Source organism: Liolophura sinensis, chromosome 1 (genome assembly GCF_032854445.1).
Source record: "Liolophura sinensis isolate JHLJ2023 chromosome 1, CUHK_Ljap_v2, whole genome shotgun sequence".
NCBI classification, from domain to species: domain Eukaryota; kingdom Metazoa; phylum Mollusca; class Polyplacophora; order Chitonida; family Chitonidae; genus Liolophura; species Liolophura sinensis.
In genome coordinates, this window is record NC_088295.1 from 7,415,068 (window position 1) to 7,440,201 (window position 25,134).

Consider the following 25,134-nt stretch of genomic DNA (forward strand, 5'->3'; position numbering starts at 1 on the left):
CTGCTTCATTATACTGGCGGAAAGTGAACGGAAATGTTGGCTCAATTGTAATGTGTACATCAATGTCAGCTCTGTAACATTAAGTTCAATGTTCAAAGCAGAAACAACTCTATGGCATTGACACAATGTTGAGGAAAGTAGCAGCTATTTGGCATTGATATAATATTGAGAGAAATAACAGCTCTATGGTATGGTACATTGGTACAGAGTTGAGGGAAGGGGCAGCTCTATAGCACTGGTACAGAGTTGAGGGAAGGGGCAGCTCTATAGCATTAGTGCAGTGTTGAGGGAAGGAGCAGCTCCATGACATTGGTGCAGTGTTGAGGGAAGGGGCAGCTCCATGACATTGGTGCAGTGTTGAGGGAAGGGGCAGCTCTATGACATTGGTGCAGTGTTGAGGGAAGGGGCAGCTCTATGACATTGGTGCAGTGTTGAGGGAAAGAGCAACTCTATGACATTGCTGCAGTGTTGAGAGCAAGGGCAGCTCAATAGCATTGGAGCAGTGTTGAAGGAAGGAGAAGCTCTATGACATTGGTGCAGTATTGAGGGAAGGAGCAGCTCTATGACAATGGTGCAGTGTTGAGGGAAGGAGCAGCTCTATGACATTGGTGCAGTGTTGAGGGAAGGGGCAGCTCCATGACATTGGTGCAGTGTTGAGGGAAGGAGCAGCTCCATGACATTGGTGCAGTGTTGAGGGAAGGAGCAGCTCTATGACACTGGTGCAGTGTTGAGGGAAGGAGCAGTTGTATAACACTGGTGCAGTGTTGAGGGAAGGAGCAGCTCCATGACACTGGTGCAGTGTTGAGGGAAGGAGCAGCTCCATGACATTGGTGCAGTGTTGAGGGAAGGGGCAGCTCCATGACATTGGTGCAGTGTTGAGGGAAGGGGCAGCTCTATGACATTGGTGCAATGTTGAGGGAAAGAGCAACTCTATGACATTGCTGCAGTGTTGAGAGCAAGGGCAGCTCAATAGCATTGGAGCAGTGTTGAAGGAAGGAGAAGCTCTATGACATTGGTGCAGTGTTGAGGGAAGGAGCAGTTGTATAACACTGGTGCAGTGTTGAGGGAAGGAGCAGCTCCATGACACTGGTGCAGTGTTGAGGGAAGGAGCAGCTCCATGACATTGGTGCAGTGTTGAGGGAAGGGACAGCTCTATGACACTGGCGCAGTGTTGAGGGAAGGAGCAGCTCTATGACAATGGTGCAGTGTTGAGGGAAGGGGCAGCTCTATGACATTGCTGCAGTGTTGAGGGAAGGAGCAGCTCCATGACATTGGTGCAGTGTTGAGGGAAGGAGCAGCTCTATGACATTGGTGCAGTGTTGAGGGAAGGAGCAGCTCCATGACATTGGTGCAGTGTTGAGGGAAGGAGCAGTTGTATAACACTGGTGCAGTGTTGAGGGAAGGAGCAGCTCCATGACACTGGTGCAGTGTTGAGGGAAGGGGCAGCTCTATGACATTGGTGCAGTGTTGAGGGAAGGGGCAGCTCCATGACACTGGTACAGAGTTGAGGGAAGGAGCAGCTCCAAGACACTGGTGCAGTGTTGAGGGAAGGAGCAGCTCTATGACACTGGCGCATTGTTGAGGGAAGGAGCAGCTCCATGACACTGGTACAGAGTTGAGGGAAGGAGCAGCTCCATGACACTGGTGCAGTGCTGAGGGAAGGAGCAGCTGCTGTAACGTTGAGGAAACGGTGAGCTCTGATGCAATACTGAGAGAATTACAAGCTACGCTCATGACCAGAAACAAGCGATTCTGGCCATTATGTTATATATAACGCAGTTTTCCGACTACCCGTAATCTTTCCATCTGGTATATTAGGAAACTTGTAACATCACTAGACTTAGATTTGAATAATGACCGCTCTACTATACTTTGGCATTTCGCACAATCTCCGCATGGCTAAGGATAATCATCTTGGTTTCCCTCGGTCACCAGAGGGACAAATGTCTCTCGGTCGGTTTTCTCCAGCTGCATTATCGGAACTAACTGAGGTGAAATCTGCCACGGTCTTTAAGTCCTTGTTCGGTTTGGCCATCAAAGTTGGTGAATAAAATCCAATTTACACGGGTGCACAATCTGCGTGTGGTGATTTGTGACATTTGGTATAGCTTTTGCTGCTAAATTCGAGTTGTGTTTTGGAAGAGACAGAGATCACAAATATATCCTACGTAATAACTGGCCGGTCCTACGATATTGTATGACACAGGTTATGTTATAGTTATTAAAACAGAGATAGCATCCGTTGAACAACTTACCGGCCAGTTTACAGTTGGTGAACAAAAAAGTACAGTTGAATCCACACGAAACACCCCTGAACACAAGAAGCATAATATAGTGAACACGTAGACTACGCACTATTACATTGCACATTGCATAAAAATGAAGCCAGCGCCGACAACGAAAGCGAGGTTTTCTCATGTCTTTACAGTGCGTGGTACATAGAAACGGCGTTTCTTTGTCAAAGAATACTACCAGAATTACCAGTAACCATTATGTTTGTGTCTATCGTCTCTGTAATAAACATATTTTTCGCCAGAAGTTGACTGCTTTAAGTCGATATCAAAGCTTTTTAACTTTTATATACATGCATATGTAGATCCATCCTTCTTATAAACCATAAGCAATGATGCGGCCTTGGCAAGAAAAAAGTTAATAAACGAACAGCATGTTGAAAATAATTACCACGTAGTAATAATTTGGTGAAAACCAGTACAATGTTCTGGTAAGAATATACGGGGCTTCACGGGACACACGGTAAAGCCAAAGGGCAGAGGGCACATGAAAATGCCAAAGGGCACAGGGCACACGTTAATAAAAAAGGGCACAGGGTACAGGGCACACGACAATGTAAAGGACCGAGGCCAATGTCAAAGGACATATGGTGCACAATGGTGCACGTTAATAATATGGAGTTAAACAATGTTAAACGCCATAGTCTAATGACACGCCATAGTGCTAAAGGCCAGATCAGTGGCACACGCTAATGCCAAAGGGAAGAGGTCACACGCTAATGCCAAATAACACAGGGCACATGCTATTGTCAAGGGACAGATGGCATACGATAATGCCAAATGTGCACGTTACGGAATTAGGCATACTGTAATGTCACACCTCTGATAACACTTCAACAGGCACATGGCACACGCTAATGCTAAAAAGCAGAGAGCTGATGGGTTACGGTATCTCCGGAGAGCTGATCAGCCAAAGAGGTGATGGCATAATGTAGCGCACATTGACACAACAGGACAGATGGCACATGGTAATTCCGATGACACAGATAAAGATTAAGTTAGAAATCTGTGGCGTGAAGGTTGTTTTTTCTTCCGTCAACGCTGATATAAAGATGGGTACTTCTTTCATCTCCAGGTAATTCAGTAAAACATGTAATTGAACTGTTTCAGAACTTAATAGTCCTTTTATTATTCATTTTTTAAACATAAGTCATTGTTTTCTCGAAAAGAGAATGACAGAACATTTTACATCGGTGGTATCCTCAACTAGGTAATAGTAATAAAACTGTAACAGGAATGTCTCATGATCATTAAAACAAGCTGAATGACAACCTTTCCATAACGTCTTTCATGTAAACCGCTGACTTTGGTTTTCGCTCTCCACAGAGAGTCAAGTGGTCTCTGGTTTCTGCTTTCCATGCCACCACCGCTCTCCGGGGAGATTCAAGTGGTCTCTGGTTTCTGCTTTCCATGCCACCACCGCTCTCCGCAGACAGTCAAGTGGTCTCTGGTTTCTGCTAATACTCTCCACAGATAGTCATGTGGTCCTAAGATTTTGCTTCGCGTGCCGCCCTCAACAGACAGGATCGAAGTTTTTGTCTTCCGCTACCAAGTTCAGCTCTCCGCATACAGTGCTGTGGTCTTCGGCTTCTGTTCTGCTGTACCTCCTTACGTACAGATGAAGCTTGGCTTTGTGTTTCCATGTCATTTTCTCAGCCGCTGCCGTCTTATTTATTGTCAGTTTATTAGAATCTCTGTAAATGTCTGGGGGGGATTTGTTAGGCTTCTGCTTCGTCGTACAGTTCCCGCAGCTTCTCGGCATAGCTTTTGGCCAAAAGAGGTCGTTTGTTCTTGAACGTCGGGGTCAAAAGCCCGTTCTCCACACTAAAGGCTCTGGGCTCCAAGTAGATGTTGCGAACCTGATAAAATTACAAGAAGGTTTACCGAGTTTCTGCAAGATCAACAGACATGAAAATAAATAATTAAAATCACTCGAGTGTTAAGTATCGTAAGTACGTGACCAAGAGGTTACAGTACCCACTGAAGACTTTAAAGCAAATCGACAGACGGGCTATCAAATCCGAATCTGTAGCAGTAGCTAATGGCAAAGACGACAGTGAGCGGTGGAAACATGATAATGGAATCTTGCTTCTGGCTTCCAATCAGTACTTACATATCTGTTCCGATTTATCAGGCCTCCAACTTTTGGCTCACAAATTAAACAGGACACCATATCAAAATTCACTGATTACCCACAAGTGCACGGATTTGGCCTGGTACTTGTTTAGACAACTGTTGTTTTAAGTTTACATGTGTGTCTGGTCTGATTACATCGACATGTGTACTACAGTTTAATTGGCAAACGTTTTATCAATATGATTGAGTACTAATGCTGTGAAGGGGGTTATCAATGTCTCTGTGATAAAGGCAATCGTGGTAACAAAATACACACGTGGTTAATGTGTAACTTATTGTAATGAAGATTGGAGATGGTGATGAAAAACAGTACCTGTTCATACGACAGAAGGCCACCAGAGCATCCTTGTGACAGCATATCTGATAGGATCGTCTCCTTTACAACCTGGGAAACGTTAAACCAATTATAGTGATAAGAGACACTTTCCTGCCCAGACAACCTGAGAGTTCCTGATACATAGCTATATATGTGAAACATAGTTATCCTCTGAGCAATGTTGAAGATTAGCAGGTCTGATATCATGTCAGGTTGTCTTCTATGTGATTAGGATTTGAACTTCCATCATACTAAATTACAATCCAGCTCATATTACATGTCGCTAAAAGTCAAATTTTTCCAGTTAACGCTTAAGTTATCAGTTCCTGCAGATTAGACGCTTTCGTGGCCATGATATACAAGTCATGAGTTGGAAACAGGGACAACAGGTCATTTCCAAACCTTGTTAATTTAACCGTGCAGTAGCCAGAGGGTGGCATGAGGTATACCGTCCAAGCCCCGGGAATAAACTCACAACCTACTGATGCCGTAAGCCTACCTTTTTCAAGCAGAGGTCTTCCAGGCTTGCCTCTATCGCTTGCCGTTCGGCCCAGCTTCCGATCTCCTCCGGATCAGGCACGACGATAGCCACTGGATACGCCTGGACAACAAACAACGGCAGAGTTTAACATGATGACTCCTTCAACAAATCTCACTTTATTCATTGAAGAAGAAATGTCTTCGATATTGCTGTTTTACAAACATTGTCTTCTTACTCAAAATCACAAGATTATAAACCAGCAAACTACATTTGTATAAAGATGTGTACATTAGACATGAACTAGAAGTTTGATGCATTAATTGACGAGGGCTGTCTGATAGAGTAATGCATGAACGCTGTGCACATTATAGGAACTGTACATCAAGCTGTGATCCATGAGGGCTATGTGACCTATTGATGTTAAGGACTGTGCAGTGCAATGGTACATGATGTATTGGAATATCATCGACGAAAACACAGCTAACGCAATATAGTCCGTGGGCTCTGCTAATGCAATTGCGACATTTCGGGCACAGTTTGCGATTGCGACATCAAAGGGGAGGGCTGCTGTTACCAGAGTCATATATACACAAGGATGTCATAATATGTCATGAAATCTTGTTATTGAGAGCTTATTTAGAGACCGAGTATAATATGTTTTCATCAATTCTAAGCTCATGGTCATTGCCTTGCTGTACCACGATAGTGTTACCACGTGTCCTTTGACCGTCTTTGCTAAAATAAACGTGCCTTCCAGTAAATGGAGTAGGCAGCATGAAGACCAGAACTGACATCCGTTCCAGACATGAAATGGGGTTTCCGAAAACAGGCAGTAACAGTAAATATATGTTGATTATTTATTCAGATTACAGCAGCAGAGAGAACATGTTATTAGCTCTCCTATCGTGTCGCAATATCATGATTATGTAACATGAGATGGATTGTACAATCGAGCTCTTCCATAATGTTGCAATTACGACATTACTCTGCCTTCGAATGCCTGAAGCGACATTAGAGGAGTGTACACCACGTGAATCCCGCCCTATCAAGAAAACTGTGTCTCAGTACAACTGTCATAAAAGTTTATTGGACACTGGATTCATAATGAATGTAGCTGGACACTCTGCATGCACACATGCTTTATGAAACGGGGTTGTGTTTCAGTTCTCTTTAATGGGGAAATTCATGCATTCAGTGTAAAGGGTCAACGAGACATGTCAATGGCAACTGCAAAATCTAGGTACCTAGGTACAGCGATAATAGCAATGAATTATCAGAAAATTGTTTCACATCCGATGTTATCCCAGGTTTTGTTACTTCGTGTTCAGATTTTGGACCGCTCATGAACGAGGTTAACATTCAATGGTCTACATCTCCAATGAATGCCTTCTTACATGACCATTGGGGTCGGCAGACGATGCTTTATGGTTGTGCTGTTATCGCTGGGTGCTGAAGCCATGTGGCCTTCATCTAGTTACTGGCGAACCGTCGGTTAATACAGGTGGCAACCATGTGAACCTTTTTAGGTAGCAAATTTGATAGTTCGTTTTAATTTTAATGTTGTTTATTTATTTATTTATTTTTCCATTCATTTGATTGGTGCTTTACGCCATACTCACGAACATTACGCCTATATGAGTACATTGGCGACGAGCATTATGGTGGCAGGAGCATCTGCACGTTGTTGTTATTCTTCTACTGTTTATTTTAGTTTGACCATTCGGAAAATGACACGCTAACGAGATGGTGTATCAGAGTTTTAGTTATAGTATTTCAGACTTGGGTAACCACTGGTCTCACTGAACTTCTGCAGCAGGTGACGGAGTCCATCATGTTAATCCACCATATAAAACTTGCTCTTCGGGTGAGCGGGAAGCTAGACCTCGGTATTTAGACATGTATTGGCTATATTAGTCAGAGTAGGTTGAGTTTAGGTTAACCTTCAAAACGTGCTGTTTTTTGACGTTGATAATTGTTGTATCGATATTGGTTCACAGAGAATTGTGGTGCAAGTTCAGATTGTTGAGACCGGCCCCGATAGCACAGTTGGTAGAGCGTCCGCTTCGGGGGCGGTATATCCGGGATCACTGGTTGACCCGTATTCGTATAATGGCTCGGGTGAGGCGCCTTACTTGCCTTCGGTATGTCGTCTTAGTGAAGCAGCACTAGCTAAAAAGAGCGGTGGGAATCCGTCCTGCAACAAGGAGGCACATTAGACTCTAGACTCCTCCGTGGTCATATGACTCAAATATTGTTAAATACGACGTTAAACCCCAAGCACTTGCCCACTCACTCAGATAGCTGAGCATCGTGTCAACCAGGTATATATGGTTATTTGTGATTCGTCCCTGTTTTCCGCCGTAATACGATTGAAATCATTTTTTATTTACAGATGGAGTGGGTCTCAGAAAGTAAAGAGAATCCTTACACCTAATGAGGTATTAAAACTGATACCACTGTCGACGCAATGCTGCAGTTGATCACCAGGCGGCAGTTCATAAAGACCACGCGACACCATTAGCCGAAGGCTATGAATAATTGTCAAAATACCACTGCCATACGATCAATACTCAAGACGGTTATCAGCCTGTACATTTTCCATAATATTGCTGACTATAACGCCATCTTGCTTTACATCTGTTTACATGTGTTTCTCAGATATAGTGGGAAGGTAATCATAAGACATCATACTGAATTCAGGTCGATATTTGTAATTGTTTGGAGTCAGTGTATTGTCACCAGTAAGACTGTTCAATTTCTTATGTTATCCATCTCAGATTCACTAACAAATGGTCACGGCGCTCTAGCGACGAAAGACTCCACCATCAACATATCACTCGGTGTTGTTCAGTCTTGCTTTAAAGTAGAAGAAAACATCAAAATGATGCCAAAATCAGATGAGAGAGCGTCAAAACTTATTTGCAAATATCTTTAATATTTTTTGGGATTTTATTTTCAAGAGAAAACGGTATTTGAAAATACTTTTGTATGGTGGGTATTTGGGTACAAATTTTGGTATTTATCGTTGTTGCATAATAATGTTCTAAATTTGTTCATATCGAAACACATGCATTTAACCTAATTTATGATACTATTTATGAACATGTTAAAAGTATAAACCGTACGTGGGAAGGTCTGCCAGCAACCTGCGGATGGTCGTGGGTTTCCCCCGGGCTCTGCCTGGTTTCAACCAACCATAATGCTGGCCGCCGTCGTATAAGTGAAATATTCTTGAGTAAGGCGTAAAACACCAATGAAATAAATAAATAAAAGTATAGATAAGTATAGTAAAAATATTTATTAAACCTGTGTTACATCCTCATTTATGACATTATTAAACAAAGACTATGAATACCAATAGGTGGTCCGAAATACCCACCATACAAAAATTATTTTCAAAGTGTTTTATTCTCCTTACTGAAGACCACACTTTGGAATAACTTTTCGCACTCTTTTATCCGCACTTTATGTCATTTTTATGTTTTCTTCACCTTTAAAATCCCAAGTGACGTTACTGTTCATTTCATATGCGTCTGCGGGTTGAAAATGGTCGGAATATAAAGAAAACACTAAAAACATATTTCATACATACAAACTGTGTCATCTACGCCACATAATATGTGAGCAACGCAGTCCTATTTTCGCAAGAAAACTAAGGGCCTGAGAAAAAAAAAACAGACAATAAAATTGGCATTTTGTTTTTCTGACGCCGCGAGGCCAAATATTTGTTTGATTTCATTATTAAGATTAAAACAACATTGCTGTACACGGACGTTCATTTTCAATTTTAAATTAGCTTCTTAGATTTCATATGGAAATAGGTGAAAGTCCCGACGCCAAAAGACCATGTAGTTAATTTCACAGACGTTGTGGGGTTTGATGTAATAGTGTATGGCTTTGAGCAATACGCGTCCAAAATTACGCAGCCAAAAAAAATAGACTTAACTTTTTCCTTCCAGCAATGCAAATAATAGAATCAGTAAAAAGACACCTTAAATTTAATTTATACATTATATATAAATAGACGAAAGCTAGGAGTGTATGTCCTGTACCAGTTGGAATCGACATAAATGCACCAAGGTACATATTCTCTAGTAAGTTACAAGCGTAAAGAAACCACATCGATTACGGTTCAAGCCAGTTTTTATGTTTTTATGTAAGTATCTCAGACTTTCTTTTCCCGCATGTGGAACATCTGGCGAAACCGGTATATATGTGATGTAGTTTTTCTCCCGTAAAAAGCAGATTTTATTAAACATCCATGTAGAACTTTGACATATGTGATACACATATGTACATGTCGTCTGAGCTTTGGTCACAAATTTCAAAATAATTCTACCAACAATATGGTGGAAGGAAATGGGTAAAGCCTGGGGAAAATCCACAATCATCCGCATGTTGCTAGCAGACTTTCCCAAGTATGGCCGGAGAGAAAGTCAGTATATTCGAAATCAGAGTACGCCATACAACTCACCGCCTAAACAGTGAGTCATGCTTGTACTGAGATCAGGCCTTAGCTCTCCGATCTTTACCACATGTTAAACGGGAAGTCATGAGAAAGTAGTATTGTTCCATTAACTAGCTGAATCACAAGCTAAATGCTGACACAGCTGAAATACTGCTGAAGTCTATTTAAGCCATGGTGACCTACAGCGGAATCACAAACTAAATCTAGACACAGTTGCAGTACTTCTGAAGTGAGGTGAAGCCATAATGAATCACAGCGGAATCACAAGCTAAATGTTGACACAATTGCAATACTTCTGAAGTGAATGAGTGAGTGAATATTTGGGGTTTAACGTCGTACTTAACGTTGTATGACGACGAAGGAGTCTTTAGAATGTATGCAATGTGCCTTCTTGTTGCAGGAGGGATTTCCACGGCTCTTTTATCTAGTGCTGCTTCACTGAGATGACATACCGAAGGCAAGTAAGGCGCCCCGCCCGAGCCAGTATACTGATACCAGTCGTTGAATTATCCCTTTCATGCTGAATGCCAAGCGACGAAGTTACAACTTCTTATTTTTTAAGGTGTGACCCGACCCAAGATTGAGCCTGGATCTACCGCCTTAAGAAATGGGGTTAAGCCATAATGAGTCCCAGCACAGTGGCTGTACTGCTTACGTATATTTAAGCCATAAAAATGCACAGCAGAATCATAAGGTGAATGTCGACACAGTTGCAATACTTGTGAAGTGGGGTTAAGCCATAATGAATCACAGCGAAATCACAAGCTAAATGTTGACACAATTGCAGTACCGCCAAAGCAAGGTTAAGCCATTATGATTCACAACAGAATCACAAACTGAATGTTGACACAGTTGCAATACTTCTGAAGGGGGATTAAGCCATAATGATTCACAGCGAAATCATAAGCTAAATGTTGACACAATTGCAGTACCGCCAAAGCAAGGTTAAGCCATTATGATTCACAACAGAATCACAAACTGAATGTTGACACAGTTGCAATACTTCTGAAGGGGGATTAAGCCATAATGATTCACAGCGAAATCATAAGCTAAATGTTGACACAGTTGTAGTACTGTTGAAGTGGGGTTAAGCCATAATGATTCACAACAGATTCGCAAGCTGAATGTTGACACAGTTGCAGTACCGCCGAAGCAAGGCTAAGCCATAATGATTCACAACAGAATTGCAAGCTAAATGTTGACACAGTTGCAGTACCGCCGAAGCAAGGCTAAGCCATAATGATTCACAACAGAATTGCAAGCTAAATGTTGACACAGTTGCAGTGCCGCTGAAGTTAGGTTAAGCCATAATGATTCACAAAAGAATCGCAAGCTGAATGTGGACACAGTTGCTATACCGCCGAAGTGAGGTTAAATATAAGCGTCAAGTCCGACATTCCTGAAATTATACAAATAAGAAATAAAGCCGGTAACACACAAGAGAGAAGCGGTCATCAGTTTTCAATGATGCCGGGCAGACAATGAATATTCCAGGCATGAATTCCATATCAAAGTTCAAATTCGTAGTCCGTGAATGAGTTCCATGTCAAATAACAGCTAAACAAGTATCTCAGTCGCGCTTTCATTGCAACTGTTCATAAAGGCACCATGCTGATGTAATTAGCATGGCTACCTTTACGGCCCCTAGCCCCAGGTTAAGCGGTATTAGATACAGTTTGAAAATGACGAGCGTTACACACCATAACCGATCAGATTATGATTCAAAAGTAACGGACGATTACGTCTTTCCCGTTAATATGTAAAGATCTCATGCTACAAGAGGCGCCATCTATGATGTTACACATGACATACAAGATAGACGGTTACACTGGGCAACCAGCGCCATCTATGTTGTTAAATACCATATGCGTGATAGATATGTGCATAGGGATAACAGCGCCGTCTATGTGGTTGATCACAATGCAGATAGCCAGAGATTCTGAACGCTCTGTCCATACCTGCCAACGAGAGTGTTATATTCATTGTAAAATTTGAGAAACTTAGAATGAAGGCGTTTGATGGAGTATCCTTGACAAACTAGTTTTTGAACTAGCAACTTGTGACGCAGATTAAAGTCATCACAATTAACTACAAGGCGAGATATGTATACGCCATATGCAGGACCCTTTGGTATATTGCTGTCTAAATAAGGATAATTTACAATATCAAAAATGAAATTATCCCTTTTGTCGTAAAGGCAGCGTGAAAGGAGACCTTGTCCGTCTTTGTACAGATATAGATCCAAATAAGATGTATCATCAGGGCTATCTGTTGTCTCCTTTAAATCCAATGAAGACGGATAGATTTCCTTCACCGCTTCAGCAATATGGGGACTATTTAACGCCAGTAGATCATCAGTATACCGCTTGGTAAATGAAAAGGATCGAGCTTTAAAGATATTACTTTTAAGTAATTTCTGCATATGATTCACAACAGAATCACAAAATGAATGTTGAATGTGGACACAGGTGCATGCACGCCGAAGTGAGGTTGAGCCAAAATGATTCACAACAGAATCACAAACTGAATGTTGACACAGTTGCAGTACTTCTGAAGTGGGGTTAATCCACAATGACTTACAGCGAAATCACAAGATGAATGTAGTACCGCCGAAGTAAGGTTAGGCCATAATGATTTACAGCAGAATTGCAAGCTGAATGTTGACACAGTCGCAGTACTAACTAAGTGAGGTTAAGCCATAATTATTCACACCAGAATCACAAGCTGCATGTTGACACAGTTGCAATACTTCTGAAGTGAGGTTAATCCACAATGACTTACAGCGAAATCACAAGCTGAATGTAGTGCCGCCGAAGTGAGGTTAAGCCATAATAATTCACAACAGAATCACAAACTGAATGTTGACAAAGTTGCAGTACCGCCGAAGCGTGATTAAGCCAGAATGATTCACAGCGAAATCACAAGCAGAATGTTGACACAGTTGCAGTACTGCCTATGTGAGGTTAAGCCATAATGAATTGCAGCAGAATTATAAGCTGAATGTTGATACAGTGGCAATACTTCTGAAGTGAGGTTAAGCCATGCTGACTAACATCGGAATCACACAGTTGGTGGGAAGGCCTGACAGCAACCTGCGGATGGTTGTGGGTTTCCCCGGGCTCTGCCCGGTTTTCTCCCACCATAATGCTGGCCGCCAGTGAAATATTCTTGAGTACGGCGTAAAACACGAATCAAATAAATAAATAAACAAATAAACTGACACAGTTGCAGTACTACCTAAGTGGGATTAAGCCATAATGACTCACAGCAGAATCGTAAGATAAATGTTGACACAGTTGCAGTACCGCCGAAGCGACGATAAACTATAATGATTTACAGCGGAATCACAATCTGAATACACAGATAGCAATACTTCTAAAGTGGGGTTAAACCATAATGACTAACAGCGGAATCATAAGCTAAATGTTCACGCAATTGCAGTACCGCCCAAGAGAGGTTAAGCCATAATGATTCACAACGGAATTGTAAGCTGAATGTTGATAGAGTTGCAATACTGTCTAACTGGGGTTAACCAATAATGATTCACGGCAGAATCGCAAGCTGAATGTTGACACAGTTGCAGTACCGTCGAAGTGAGGTTAAGCCATAATGACTAACAGCAGCATCACAAGCTGCGTGTTGACACAGCAGCAATACTACTGGAGTATATTTAAGCCATAATAATTCACAGCAAAATCACAAGCTGAATGTTGACACAATTGCAATACTACCTAAGTTGGGTTAAGCCATAATCATTAACAGCAGAATCACAAGCTGAATGTTGACAGAGTTGCAGTACCACCTAACTGGAGTTAAGTCATAATGACTCACAGCGGAATCACAAGCTGAATGTTGACAGAGTTGCAGTACCACCTAACTGGAGTTAAGTCATAATGACTCACAGCAGAATCACAAGCTGAATGTTGACTGAGTTGCAGTACCACCTAACTGGAGTTAAGTCATAATGATTTACAGCGGAATCACAAGCTGAATGTTGACAGAGTTGCAGTACCACTTAACTGGAGTTAAGTCATAATGACTCACAGCGGAATCACAAGCTGAATGTTGACTGAGTTGCAGTACCACCTAACTGGAGTTAAGTCTTAATGACTCACAGCGGAATCACAAGCTGAATGTTGACAGAGTTGCAGTACCACCTAACTGGAGTTAAGTTATAATGAATCACAGCGGAATCACAAGCTGAATGTTGACACGGTTGCAGCTGACGAAATGAGTTAAGCCATTATGATTTATTAGCTGTATGAGGAGTTGAAAAAAGGAACGGTTCGAGGTAGAAACGGTTAATCTTCATCATTTTGGAAGGGATTACAGTTGCAAATTGCCAGTAAAGGTAAAATTTTACAGTGTACATTACACACAGCGCATTACTTTCTTCTATTTTATGACTTCAATGTCCCCAGTTCTTGGTACTCACCAAATTCCAAGTAATAAAGGTAGCTTGTACGACTATACCGATATACAAGTACAGAATCGGTAATCGACTAGTGCAGTGGTTGTCTTTCATCTGGAATATATCTCAAAATCTGTCAGTGTTTCTCTCGCTGACCACGTACCCATAACTAATGAATCTCGACTTGATCTGTTTTACCTAATGAAATCCCAAATCCTCTTTGCTACGGTTTAAGAACGGTGTATAATAAATACCTTCAGACTGTTTCCGTGGACGTAGATTTGCCCCACGAAAGGACATCTGGTGTACACGCTTTCAATTCGCTCGGGGGAGATGTACTCACCCTGAAAATAGATATTCTACATTCAAGCGAACAATGAGCGATTAGCAGCGGGCCATTCCAGCCCTAGCAGTATAGTCGGTGGTTAATGCATAAAAACAAAATATTCATAATGCCTAGAAAAATCATTGCCAGTATTGAATGTCACAAGATTTTCCCATCACAGAGGGTAAAGCTGTTGGGCAGCAGGAACGACGTCTACCGTAAGGCGTCCTGTGCCTTGTTCAGAGATACCCCACAGAGCACGGGATAATCAGAGCGATAATCAGGTCACAGGCTGAAGTGAATTAGCTAGATACAATCACCTCTTAGTGTTCACAGAAAGCAGTTCTGTGTCCTTAAATGACAATTGGAGGAAATCACCACACATGCAGCCACGGTGGTGTAGTGGGTAGCGTGTCAGTCCGGAATCCATACCTGAGGCTTTAACAGGAATGGACCAATAACTGGTCGGCCTGGTGTCAGTATAATCAGATTGGGTGGACATAGCGTCCGTCCGGGATTCAATTCGGAGTAGCCTACTGGTCCGGTTTCACAGCGCCGATAGGGCGTGTCTGGTGTCTTCGGCATGAGGCAGCACTATAAAGATGTCCGCATTAGTTCTCGTCTGCTACAAAGGGACAGCGTCGTGATATAACCGAAATAATGTTGACACTGACGTGAAATCCCAAACAAACAAAGAAAAGGCTACAGTCGACAGAGACAACAACAAAGTACATAATTATAATGTTCCTGGTACACTACGTAATGCAATACTATGGTCACCGAGGGACTATGTTGCCGTGTACAAAGCCACCTAAGCTAATCTTACCTTGCACAAGATCACGAAAATTCAGAACACTATACCTGTGATAATTTCATGATATGCTTTTTTCTGTCGATGATTTTTAGTGCACCGTTCTGAAAAATGTAAAAAAGTGGAAGAGTACTTTTGTTAAATTACACTCTGGAGCCACTAATTTTGCTACAGTACACTCTGAAGCCACTACTTTTGTTACAGCATACTCTGAAGCCACTATTATTGCTACAGTATACCCTGAAGCCATTACTATTGATACAGTATACCCTGAAGCCAGTACCCCCACTATTTCTCTATCAGAACGCGATATGTTATGCTCTTGTTACAGTATAATCTGAAGCCGCTTTTGTTGTTAAAGTACACTCTGAATCCACTACTTTTGTTACAGTATACTCTGAAATCACTACTATTTTACAGTATACTATGAAGCCACTATTATTGCTACAGTATATTCTGAAGCCACTACTATTGTTACGGTATAATCTGAAGCCACTACACTTGCTACAGTATATTCTGAAGCCACTATCCCCACTATTTCTCTATCAGAACGCGATATGTTATGCTCTTGTTACAGTATAATCTGAAGCCACTTTTGTTGTTAAAGTACACTCTGAATCCACTACTTTTGTTACAGTATACTCTGAAATCACTACTATTTTACAGTATACTATGAAGCCACTATTATTGCTACAGTATATTCTGAAGCCACTACTATTGTTACGGTATAATCTGAAGCCACTACACTTGCTACAGTATATTCTGAAGCCACTATCCCCACTATTTATTTATCAGAACGCGGTATGCTTATGCTTTTGTTGGAATATGCTCTGAAGCCACTACTCTTGTTACAGTTTAGGCTACTCTGAAGCGACAATCCCCACTATTTCTCTATCAGAACACGATATACTTATGCTTTTGTTACAGTATACTCCGAAGCCACTATCTCTACTCCTTTATTCATCGGAACGTGGTATGCTTTTGTTTTGTTACAGTATCCCTGAAGCCACTGTCCCTACTTTTTTTATCAGAATGCGATATTCTATGCTTTGTTACAGTACACCCCTTAAGTCAAAAATCACCACAGTAATTTACAAACCGGCATGTGGGGTTAGGACTTTGTTATCCGCTGCACCCCCAATGGCAAATTAGGTCGGACTAGATCTCTTCTATCGCGACAATACACTCTCAAGCTCGTATGGAGCTCTTGAAATCCATTGCTATGATACACTCAGAATCCTTCACGGTTACTGTAATTCATAAGATCGGGATAATTCACACGGATATACAGTAATTTACCATACTGGAGATAAAGGTTTATTCTTCTGTTATCGTCACACACAACATATTGACGTAATTACCAACCACTACAGCTATTCATCACACACCGACAGGTTTGTGTTTTTTCTTTTTCGCACGCACTGCGCTTTCATGCCGTTGCCACTGCAGTATTATAGGTTTATACTTTTGCTACCAGCGCCTCCTTCAGCCATTAATCCTACAGTAATTTATTGGATATAGTAAGTTGTTGGTATGGTCAGCTGGAAGCCGATGTGTATGTGCCCTGTGATTTTAGATTCTGTTATTGTCTGACAAAAAGAATCCTCTCATGTAAATCAGTATCCCACTAGCCTCTCGCCATTGGCCGATGTCTCCAGTCAGTAACCATCCCTCCTCGTCAAACACTTCGGCGGTTTTCTCCGGGGATTTGTAGTACCCCGAAAACACATCGGGGCCTTTTACGCATATCTGTCGATAAAAAAAAAAATCATTACCAAAATTAAGACTATAGATAAAAATTTTGGACGATTTCTTTGGTTGGCATGGTGGCTCTCAATTAGTTTTAATACAACGTGCAGTATATCCTGCCTCCTGACATCATGGCGATCATGTAGTTTTGTTACAGCTAATAAGGGCTCCCAATCTGCGAACCTGGCGTTATTCTGACCGAAATTTCCGCTTGTGACGTGTAATATATATACCTCTCCTTTCTTCTCGCTGACAAAGTAGCCCATGTCCGGAACGTCTGTCAGTTTCACATAATGACACGGTGTCGGCCCGCCGATATAATCTGAGGCAATACAATGAGAACTGATCGTCAAACCTTTCGTTTTATATTAAAGGTTCATTGAAAGAACATTGTCTGATGAAAATTGAAACTAGCAGAATCGCATATATATTGTTTTTGGCAAAATGGGCTAAAGTTTTATGCCTTAAATGAGTTTGTAATGGATTTATTTCGGTCAAAATGCGATTTTCTGTAGGGACCACTTCCATTAGAATACGTGTGATTTCACTGGTTGTTTGGTCAGTTTGAAAACATGAAGTAACTTACATTTATAAACTGAAACTTAACTATGAAGTAAAAGTGTTAGGTTTATCATCCTAATTTAAACTTATATGTATTCTGTTTCACATCAATGGCTCTTTAAGCAACAAATGGCACTGATGAACAGACATGTTCAGAGTTTTGTCACTGTCACTTCAATAGACTGAAGAATGAACGGAAGATGTCTACAGTCATTAAAATTATAACACTTCATGTGCATTTGGAGAATTGTATCTACAAGAAGACCACACCTGCAGGGCTACACAGAAAATCACATCTACAGGGTTATAAAGAATTCCACATTTACAAGGATAGACAGACCACGCCTACAAGATCATACAGAAGATCACATCTACAGGGTTATACAGAAGATCACATCTACAGGGTTATACAGAAGATCACATCTACAGGGCTATACAGAAGATAACATCTACAGGGCTATACAGAAGATCACATCTACAGGGTTATACAAAAGATCACATCTACAGGGTTATACAGAAGATCACATCTACAGGCTTATACAGAAGATCACATCTACAGGGTTATACAGAAGATCACATCTACAGGGTTATACAGAAGATTATATCAACAGAGCTATACAGAAGACCACGCATACAGGGTTATAAAGAAGACACTACCTACAGGGTTATAGAGAAGACCACGCCTACAGATCTATACCGAAGTTCACATCTAGAGGGTTATACAGAAGATCACATCTACGGGTTATATAGAAGACGACGCCTACAAGACCATACAGAACATCATATCAACAGGGCAATACAAAAGACCACGCCTACAGGGCTATAAAGAAGACCACGCCTACAGGGCTATACAGAAGACCACACCTACAGGGTTATACAGAAGGCCACGCCTACAGGGCTATACTTAAGACCACATTTTCAGGGTTTTAAAGAAGATCACATCTACAGAGTTATACAGAAGATCACATCTACAGGGTCATACAGAAGATAACATCTACAGGGCTATACAGAAGATCACATCTACAGGGCTATACAGAAGTTAACATCTACAGGGCTATACAGAAGATAACATCTACAGGGCTATACAGAAGATCACATCTACAGGGTTATACAAAAGATCACATCTACAGGGTTATACAGAAGATCACATCTACAGGGCTATACAGAAGATAACATCTACAGGGCTATACAGAAGATCACACCTACAGGGTTATACAGAAGACCACGCCTACAGGGCTATACTTTACAGGGTAATGAAGAAGATCACATCTACAGGGTTATACAGAAGATCACATCTACAGGGTCACACAGAAGATAACATCTACAGGGCTATACAGAAGATCACATCTACAGGGCTATACAGAAGATAACATCTACAGGGTTATACAGAAGATCACATCTACAGGGCTATACAGAAGATCACACCTACAGGGTTATACAGAAGACCACGCCTACAGGGCTATACGTTACAGGGTTATACAGAAGATCACACCTACAGGGTTATACAGAAGATAACATCTACAGGACTATACAGAAGATCACATCTACAGGGTTATACAGAAGATAACATCTACAGGGCTATACACTAGATCACATCTACAGGGCTATACAGAAGATCACATCTACAGGGTTATACAGAAGACAACATCTACAGGGTTAAACACATCACATCAACTGGGTTATACAGAAGACCACGCCTACAAGATCATACAGAAGACCACGCCTACAAGATCATACAGATGACCACGCCTACAAGACAATGCAGAGGACCACGCCTACAAGGCCATACAGAAGACCACGCCTATAAGACCATACAGAAGACCACGCCTACAAGACCATACAGAACATCACAGCTTCAGTGCTATACAGAAGATTACGCCTACAGAGATATACAGAAGAATGCTTCAACAGAGATATACAAAAGATCACTTCTACAGAGCTCAAATGTATAAGATCACTCCTACAGGGCTATGAGGAAGATCACAGATACCAGAATGCTTGTGTGACAATAAGATACTCCGCCAGGAAGGCTCCCCCGATTAAGAACAGGAACCTGTGCTTACCAGTGTCACAGTCGTCGGGAATGTGAAGAGCGATAGGTGCCGTGGTTTCTGTCTGACCGTAGCCCTCCAGGACCTAACACCAGAGAACAGAGAGATGGTAAGGGCGTAATACTACAGAACACAGAGATGGTGAGAACATAACACCACAGAACATTGAGATGGTAAGGACGTAATACTACAGAACACTGAGATGGTGAGGGCATAATACCACAGAGCATTGAGATCGTAAGGACTAATACCACAGAACATTGAGAACATTGGTAAGGACGTAATACTACAGAACATCGAGATGGTAAGGACGTAATACTACAAAACATAGAGATGGTAAGGACATAATACTACAGAACATAGAGATGGTAAGGACGTAATACTACAGAACACAGAGATAGTGAGGACATAATGCCACAGAACACTGAGATGGTAAGGACATAATACTACAGAACACAGAGATAGTGAGGACATAATACCACAGAACACTGAGATGGTAAGGACATAATACCACAAAACATTGAGATGGTAAGGACATAATACTAGAGGAAAATAGAGATGGTAAGGACATAATACCACAAAACATTGAGATGGTAAGGACATAATACTACAGAACACTGAGATGGTAAGGACATAATACCACAGAACATTGAGATGGTAAGCACATAATACTACAGAACATAGAGATGGTAAGGACATAATACCACAGAACATTGAGATGGTAAGGACATAATACCACAGAACACTGAGATGGTAAGGACATAATACTACAGAACTCAAAGATAGTGAGGACATAATGCCACAGAACACTGAGATGGTAAGGACATAATACCACAGAACATTGAGATGGTAAGGACATAATACTGCAGAACATAGAGATGGTAAGGACGTAATACTACAGAACATAGAGATGGTAAGGACATAATACTACAGAACACAGAGATAGTGAGGACATAATACTACAAAACATTGAGATGGTAAGGTCATAATACTACAGAACATAGAGATGGTAAGGACATAATACCACAGAACACTGAGATGGTAAGGACGTAGTACTACAGAACACAGAAATAGTGAGGACATAATACTACAGAACATTGAGATGGTAAGGACATAATACTACAGAACACAGAGATAGTGAGGACATAATACTACAGAACATTGAGATGGTGTGGACGTAATACTACAGAACACAGAGATAGTGAGGACATAATACTACAGAACATTGAGATGGTGTGGACGTAATACTACAGAACATAGAGATGGTAAGGACATAATACTACAGAACATAGAGATGGTAAGGACATAATACTACAGAACACAGAGATAGTGAGGACATAATACTACAAAACATTGAGATGGTAAGATCATAATACTACAGAACACAGATATGGTAAGGACATAATACTACAGAACATAGAGACGGTAAGGACGTAATACTACAGAACATAGAGATGGTAAGGACATAATACTACAGAACTCAAAGATAGTGAGGACATAATGCCACAGAACATTGAGATGGTAAGGACATAATACCACAGAACATTGAGATGGTAAGGACATAATACTACAGAACATAGAGATGGTAAGGGCGTAATACTACAGAACACAGAGATAGTGAGGACATAATACCACAGAACACTGAGATGGTAAGGACATAATACTACAGAACATTGAGATGGTAAGGACATAATACCACAGAACATTGAGATGGTAAGGACATAATACCACAGAACACAGAGATAGTGAGGACATAATACCACAGAGCATTGAGATGGTAAGGACATAATACCACAGAACATAGAGATGGTAAGGACGTAATACTACAGAACACAGAGATAGTGAGGACATAATACTACAGAACATTGAGATGGTGTGGACGTAATACTACAGAACACGGAGATAGTGAGGACATAATACTACAGAACATTGAGATGGTAAGGACATAATACTACAGAACACAGAGATAGTGAGGACATAATACCACAGAACATTGAGATGGTGTGGACGTAATATTACAGAACACAGAGATAGTGAGGACATAATACTACAGAACATTGAGACGGTAAGGACATAATACTACAGAACATAGAGATGGTAAGGACATAATACTACAGAACATTGAGATGGTAAGGACATAATACCACAGAACATAGAGATGGTAAGGACATAATACTACAGAACAATGAGATGGTAAGGACATAATACTACAGAACACAGAGATAGTGAGGACATAATACTACAAAACATTGAGATGGTAAGGTCATAATACTACAGAACATTGAGATGGTAAGGACATAATACCACAGAACACTGAGATGGTAAGGACATAATACCACAGAACATTGAGATGGTAAGGACATAATACTACAGAACATTGAGATGGTAAGGACATAATACCACAGAACATAGAGATGGTGTGGACGTAATACCACAGGAATGGTAAGTCCGGCCGAAAAATGAAAGAGTACACTCAAAAAGTAAGTAGCCGTCAGTTGAAAAGCCAAAACTGCATTTAAATATTCTGTATTTATTTAGAGGTTTTGACTAAAAAAATAACAACATCAAACACGTGATACTTAAGGTGATCCAAAATGACGACATCAGCATATACAAACTGGACTGACGACAGTGTGATAGTTGGATAAATGGTCACAACTAACAAGTGAAACCTACGGTCAGCTCACATCACTTGGGTTTTATTTTAAGTGTTGATGTAAATGCTTGAAAAGTAGCAGCCTACATGCCTCCCATCACCATGACTTAAGCACAACTAGGTAAAAAATGTGAAGCCCACCATATTATTCAAATATTAGATTTTATTGATACATGGAACGAGCGGTAATGAGCAGTCGAAGTATTCTGTGTACTAATGAATAAACGGTGATTTGTAAATTTATTTGATTGTGGTTTGCACCATACTCAAGAGTAGGCGGTTACTCCCGTGGTAGCACTTAGTGATAACCAATAGACAGTACGTCCTGTGGTAGCGCTTAGTAAGCAATAAAAAATTACTCCTGTGGTAGCAAGTAGTGGTAATGGACTGACAGTAAGCCCTTTTGCAACACGCAGTGGTAACCAGTAGACGGTTACTTATGTGCTGACAAATTGTGGTAACCAATAAACTATTACTCCTGTGGTAACACGTAGTGGTAATTAATAGACTGTAAGTCCTGTGATAATATACAGCGGTAACGTTTGCCAATGAAAATGATTTGTTGAAGAACTTGGCACGTTCCGTTTAGTGCCATAAATTGAAGAGAATTCTGTACAATATCGTTATGATATTCAAAATAATGGAATTCAAAGGTACATATCTGTGGTATTTCACTGTCACAGAGTTGTCACAGAATATGGCTAAACGCCTAGTATACACACACCAAACAGAACTATGCTTTGTACACTTGTGTACAAAGGCCTATCTGGTCATCACAATTAATCACGCGTAAAGTATTATGTGAGTTAGATGTAAGTAGAACATACCTGGCATCCGAAAACACATCTCAAAAAGTTTAGCACTAGGGGGGAAATTGGCGCCGAACCTGTGATTATGCACTTGAGGCGACCTCCTAAAATCGACTGCACCTTTCCGAAGACAAGTCGGTCCCACAAGCTATCATTCCGCACAATGTGCCTGGGGAATAAAATACAATATTGACGTTACAAGTAACGTTGTCCTGAACCAATATGTTCGCACAGGCAAACACAAAGATAAGTTACACTGGAGAACATGTTATACGGTTACAGACAAGGTGATTTAAGCAAAAGATGTTATGCAGTTACAGACAAGGTCATCTTGCCAGATATGTTATCCTTTTATAGACAGGGCTATGTAGGCACACATGTCATACAGTTACAGACAGAATGGCGTTGACAGACATGTTATCCGGTTACAGAGAGAGTGATATTGCCAGACATGTTATCCGGTTGCAGACAGGGGGATGTTGGCAGACATGTTATCTGATTACAGGCAGGGTGAAATCGGCAGACATGCTTTCAGGTTACAGAGAGAGTGGTGTTGACAGACATGTTATCCGGTTGCAGACAATGTGTTATCGGCAGACATGTTATCCGGTTACAGAGAGAGTGATGTTGGGAGACTTGTTATCCGGTTACAGACATTTTGGCAAATATGTTATCTGGTTACAGACAGGGTGATATCGACGGACATGATGTCAGGTCATGGAGACAGTGGATGTTGACAGACATGTTATCCGGTTACAGACAGTCATTTTGGCAGATATGTCATCTGGTTACAGACAGGGTGATATCGGCAGACATGTTGTACGGTTATACACACGGCGATGTTGGCAGATGTGTTAACCGGTTGCAGACAGGGTGATGTTGGCACACGCTTTTTACGGTTACAGGAAGGGTGATGTTGGTAGACAGTGTTATAGGGTTATAGACAAGGTCATGTTACAGACATGTTATCCAATTACAGACAGGGTGATGTTGGTAGATATGTTATCCGGTTACAGACAAGGTGATGTTGGCAGACTTTGTAATGAGATCTGTCTATGTGCAATACAAGGGAAATAACTCTGAGGACTGTATTGTTTTTGTTAATATTACGACACTTGTACGTCTGCTTTCCGGTAATAAATTACTCCATGTTTTGCCTCTAAACTAATCGTGTCCTTACGTGGCGACAGCGGTTAAAATTTGCAACTTAGTTGCAAACTCTGTTAGAAACAGTTGCGCCCTTCACTTCATAGTGGTGAACGGTTTATTGAGGACTGTTCGGCTTAGTGGTAACGGTGATTCCTTGAAACCACCGGATCCGCTGAATCTTTCCAGTGGTAGCGTCAGCGAAAATTGTCGCCACTTTAAACATCAATGGGACTTGTACCGAATAACGTCCGGTGTCGGCGATAAGTCAGTGACAACTCAGTGTGCTGTCTTCCTGCACGTTATTGGAGATGAAGCTATTGAAATGATCAACACAATGACCCTATCGGAAGACCATAGGAAGAAATTGCCAGCCATTGTCGACAGGTTCGAGAGAGACTGTAACCCCGGGAAAAACCTGTCGTTTGAATGCTACAAATTTGTATGTCGTCACCATTGACGTCGGAGTTTTCCAGGATGATGTTATTGTTCATAGGTCTGAAGTCTTAGATAAGTGTCAGAGAGAATTCTGGAGAAATGCCTAAAGCTAAACAAGGACAAATGTCAGTTCAGGAAAGAAAGTGTAGAGTTCTGAGGGCATATGGTGTCAAAGGATGGAATTAGGCCCCTTCTTGATAAGATCGGGACAATGAAAGATCTTAAACAGCCTACTAATGTTAAAAAAGTTAGACAAGTAATGGGTATGTTTAACTATTTGGGTAGACATGTCGCAAATATGGCTCGGATAGCCAGTCCACTGAATAATTTGTTGTGGGAAGATGTTGTTTCGACATGCACAAGCCACAGCAAGAAGCTTTTGAGAAAATGAAAGTGTTAATTTCAGAAGCGCCAGTGCTAGCGTTTTATGAAGTCAGTAAGCCCAAAGCTGTAAGCGCAGACTCACGCCAGTATGGTCTTGGAGG

General features: G+C 41.2%; 1 protein-coding gene across 2 annotated transcripts in view; it reads right to left on the reverse strand.

Annotated features, from left to right (window-relative positions):
• Positions 1–3,237: 3,237 nt before the first annotated feature.
• Positions 3,238–25,134, reverse strand: part of LOC135462064 (long-chain-fatty-acid--CoA ligase 5-like) — a 39,040-nt gene continuing 17,143 nt past the window's right edge. For both annotated transcript variants that reach the window (XM_064739415.1, XM_064739413.1), the window contains 9 exons: positions 23,084–23,234; positions 19,613–19,685; positions 17,222–17,310; positions 16,872–16,988; positions 15,290–15,343; positions 14,358–14,447; positions 5,243–5,344; positions 4,741–4,812; positions 3,238–4,150 (listed from right to left, as the gene is read on the reverse strand). In XM_064739415.1, coding sequence (XP_064595485.1) covers positions 4,010–4,150; positions 4,741–4,812; positions 5,243–5,344; positions 14,358–14,447; positions 15,290–15,343; positions 16,872–16,988; positions 17,222–17,310; positions 19,613–19,685; positions 23,084–23,234 — 889 coding nt within the window. In that variant the 3' untranslated portion in view covers positions 3,238–4,009. The remainder of the gene's footprint in view (positions 4,151–4,740; positions 4,813–5,242; positions 5,345–14,357; positions 14,448–15,289; positions 15,344–16,871; positions 16,989–17,221; positions 17,311–19,612; positions 19,686–23,083; positions 23,235–25,134) is intronic.